Below are 1,891 nucleotides of genomic sequence, written 5' to 3'. Positions count from 1 at the left end.
TGTCTGTTTCTCTCTCTCTCTCTCTCCCTCTCTCTCTCTCTCTCTCTCTCTCTCTCTCTTTCTCTCTCTGTCTAACTAACGTCCAAAGGTTGAAGCCTCTGATATCTGATGCGTTTTTCAGTGTCTCAATTACTTTAACTGCCTCATTCGATGTCCCATGAAAAGCACAAGAAGACATTATCCTATCGGTGTACTTTAGGAGCAGGTTTTTATGTGGGTGTGCCAGAACAAACAACGTTTAAAAAACGCGTGAGATTACAGCCTGCTTAGTGTCATCAAGGAGACATGGCGGTGTGCATGGCTGATAAAAGAGATAGTCACTCTGCACCGAACAAGTCGCCGTATTCATACTGCCTAAAGCACTGTGCACATTGGCAATCGGATTAAATCTAATTGAGTCAGAGCCAATTCATAAGATTTTCCATCTTAAGGTTTTGGGGGGGGTTGTGTGTGTGTGTGTGTGTGTGTGTGTGTGTGTGTGTGTGTGTGCCTAAAGAAAGATGCCAAAAGTCGCCACAGACCATTTTGAACTCTAGTATACTTTCAGCCTTAGATCTAGAGCTGATTCTGTGTCTCAAAGGTAATCAATCAAAGGCAAAAGATTATAAAGAAAGATCTCTTGACTAATTATGTGAAAAATATCATTGTCTTCCTTACAAGGGATCCCAACTTCTTAATATTATTTTCTTATTTCATTTTACCCTGCTTACATCTCTTTTTCTCATTAAAAAAAAAAAAGAAATGACTCTACCTATTCCTCTTTTTCTCATTGTTGCTTTTTATTTTTTTAAATATGGCCATTTCTATGTTTCTCATTTTTTCCCTTTCTTTTTTGCTCTGCTCATTTCTATTTTCAGGATCCAAACTTTTATTGTAATACTTCTAAAGCAAAGATCCTAACTATCAAACAACAAAAGTTTACAAAAGAAAATAGAAAGAGAAATATGAAAAGAAGAAGCAAGGAAAGAAAAAATTAAAAAGCAAAGCTGGAATGAAAGAAAGAGAGGGCAAAAGTGCAGAAACAAATGAAAAAAGAAGAAATGCATTGCAGAAAAGAACCAAGTGAGCAAAGAGCGCACGTTTACTCACTCTATCTGTGACGTCAAACTGACCCTCGTTCTTGTCATAGTAACAGTTCCGCTCCAGAATGTTCTGGATCTTGCTGGCATACACACGGGCCCCGTCACAGATCATCTGAACAGAACAAAAACACAACACGTCATATCGTCATGTCAGTGACACAACACCTGTGTTTTCAGTACTAGTACTTGTCTTAGTTTTAGTTTTAGTAGACGTTTAACAGCGCTCGAAACTGCATAAGGTCATAATATGAGCGTCAGAAGATTAGAGGTGTTACAAGAGAGTAACAAACAAAAAAAATGAAGAAGGGGAGATAAGGATGATAGATGTGTGATAGGAAAGAAGAAGCAAACCATACAAGAGCACCCGCCAACCACACACAGTACTTGTCTATGTACTCATTAAACAACGTCATATCAATGACAAAACACCTGTATTTTCAGTACCAGTACTAGAAAAGTACCCATAGACCTGTACTGGTCTAAGTACTCATTAAACAACGTCATATCAATGACAGAACGTCTGTATTTTCAGTACCAGTACTAGTACAAATACTCATTGAAGTGTACTGTTCTAAGTACTCATTAAGCAACGTTATATCAATGACACAACACCTGTGTTTTAAGTTCCAGCACTAGTCTAAGTACTCATTAAACAACGTTATATCAATCACACAACACCTGTGTTTTCAGTTCCAGCACTAGTCTAAGTACTCATTAAACAACGTTATATCAATGACTCAGCATCTGTATTTTCAGTACCTGTACTGTTCTAAGTACTCACATCTGTGTTCTTGGTGACTCCCATCACA

General features: G+C 37.8%; 1 protein-coding gene across 1 annotated transcript in view; it reads right to left on the bottom strand.

Annotated features, from left to right (window-relative positions):
* The window catches only part of LOC101849661, a gene marked incomplete in the record, with an annotated part of 55,813 nt that overhangs the window by 5,636 nt on the left and 48,286 nt on the right, over positions 1-1,891 (bottom strand). The window contains 1 exon segment of the mRNA XM_013090272.2: positions 1,090-1,194. Within this exon segment, the coding sequence (XP_012945726.1) occupies positions 1,090-1,194 (105 nt within the window).

The sequence above is a fragment of the Aplysia californica genome, unplaced genomic scaffold (genome assembly GCF_000002075.1).
Source record: "Aplysia californica isolate F4 #8 unplaced genomic scaffold, AplCal3.0 scaffold01198, whole genome shotgun sequence".
NCBI classification, from domain to species: domain Eukaryota; kingdom Metazoa; phylum Mollusca; class Gastropoda; order Aplysiida; family Aplysiidae; genus Aplysia; species Aplysia californica.
Note: the sequence above shows the minus strand (reverse complement) of the source record. Positions and strands in the feature narration are given on the sequence as shown.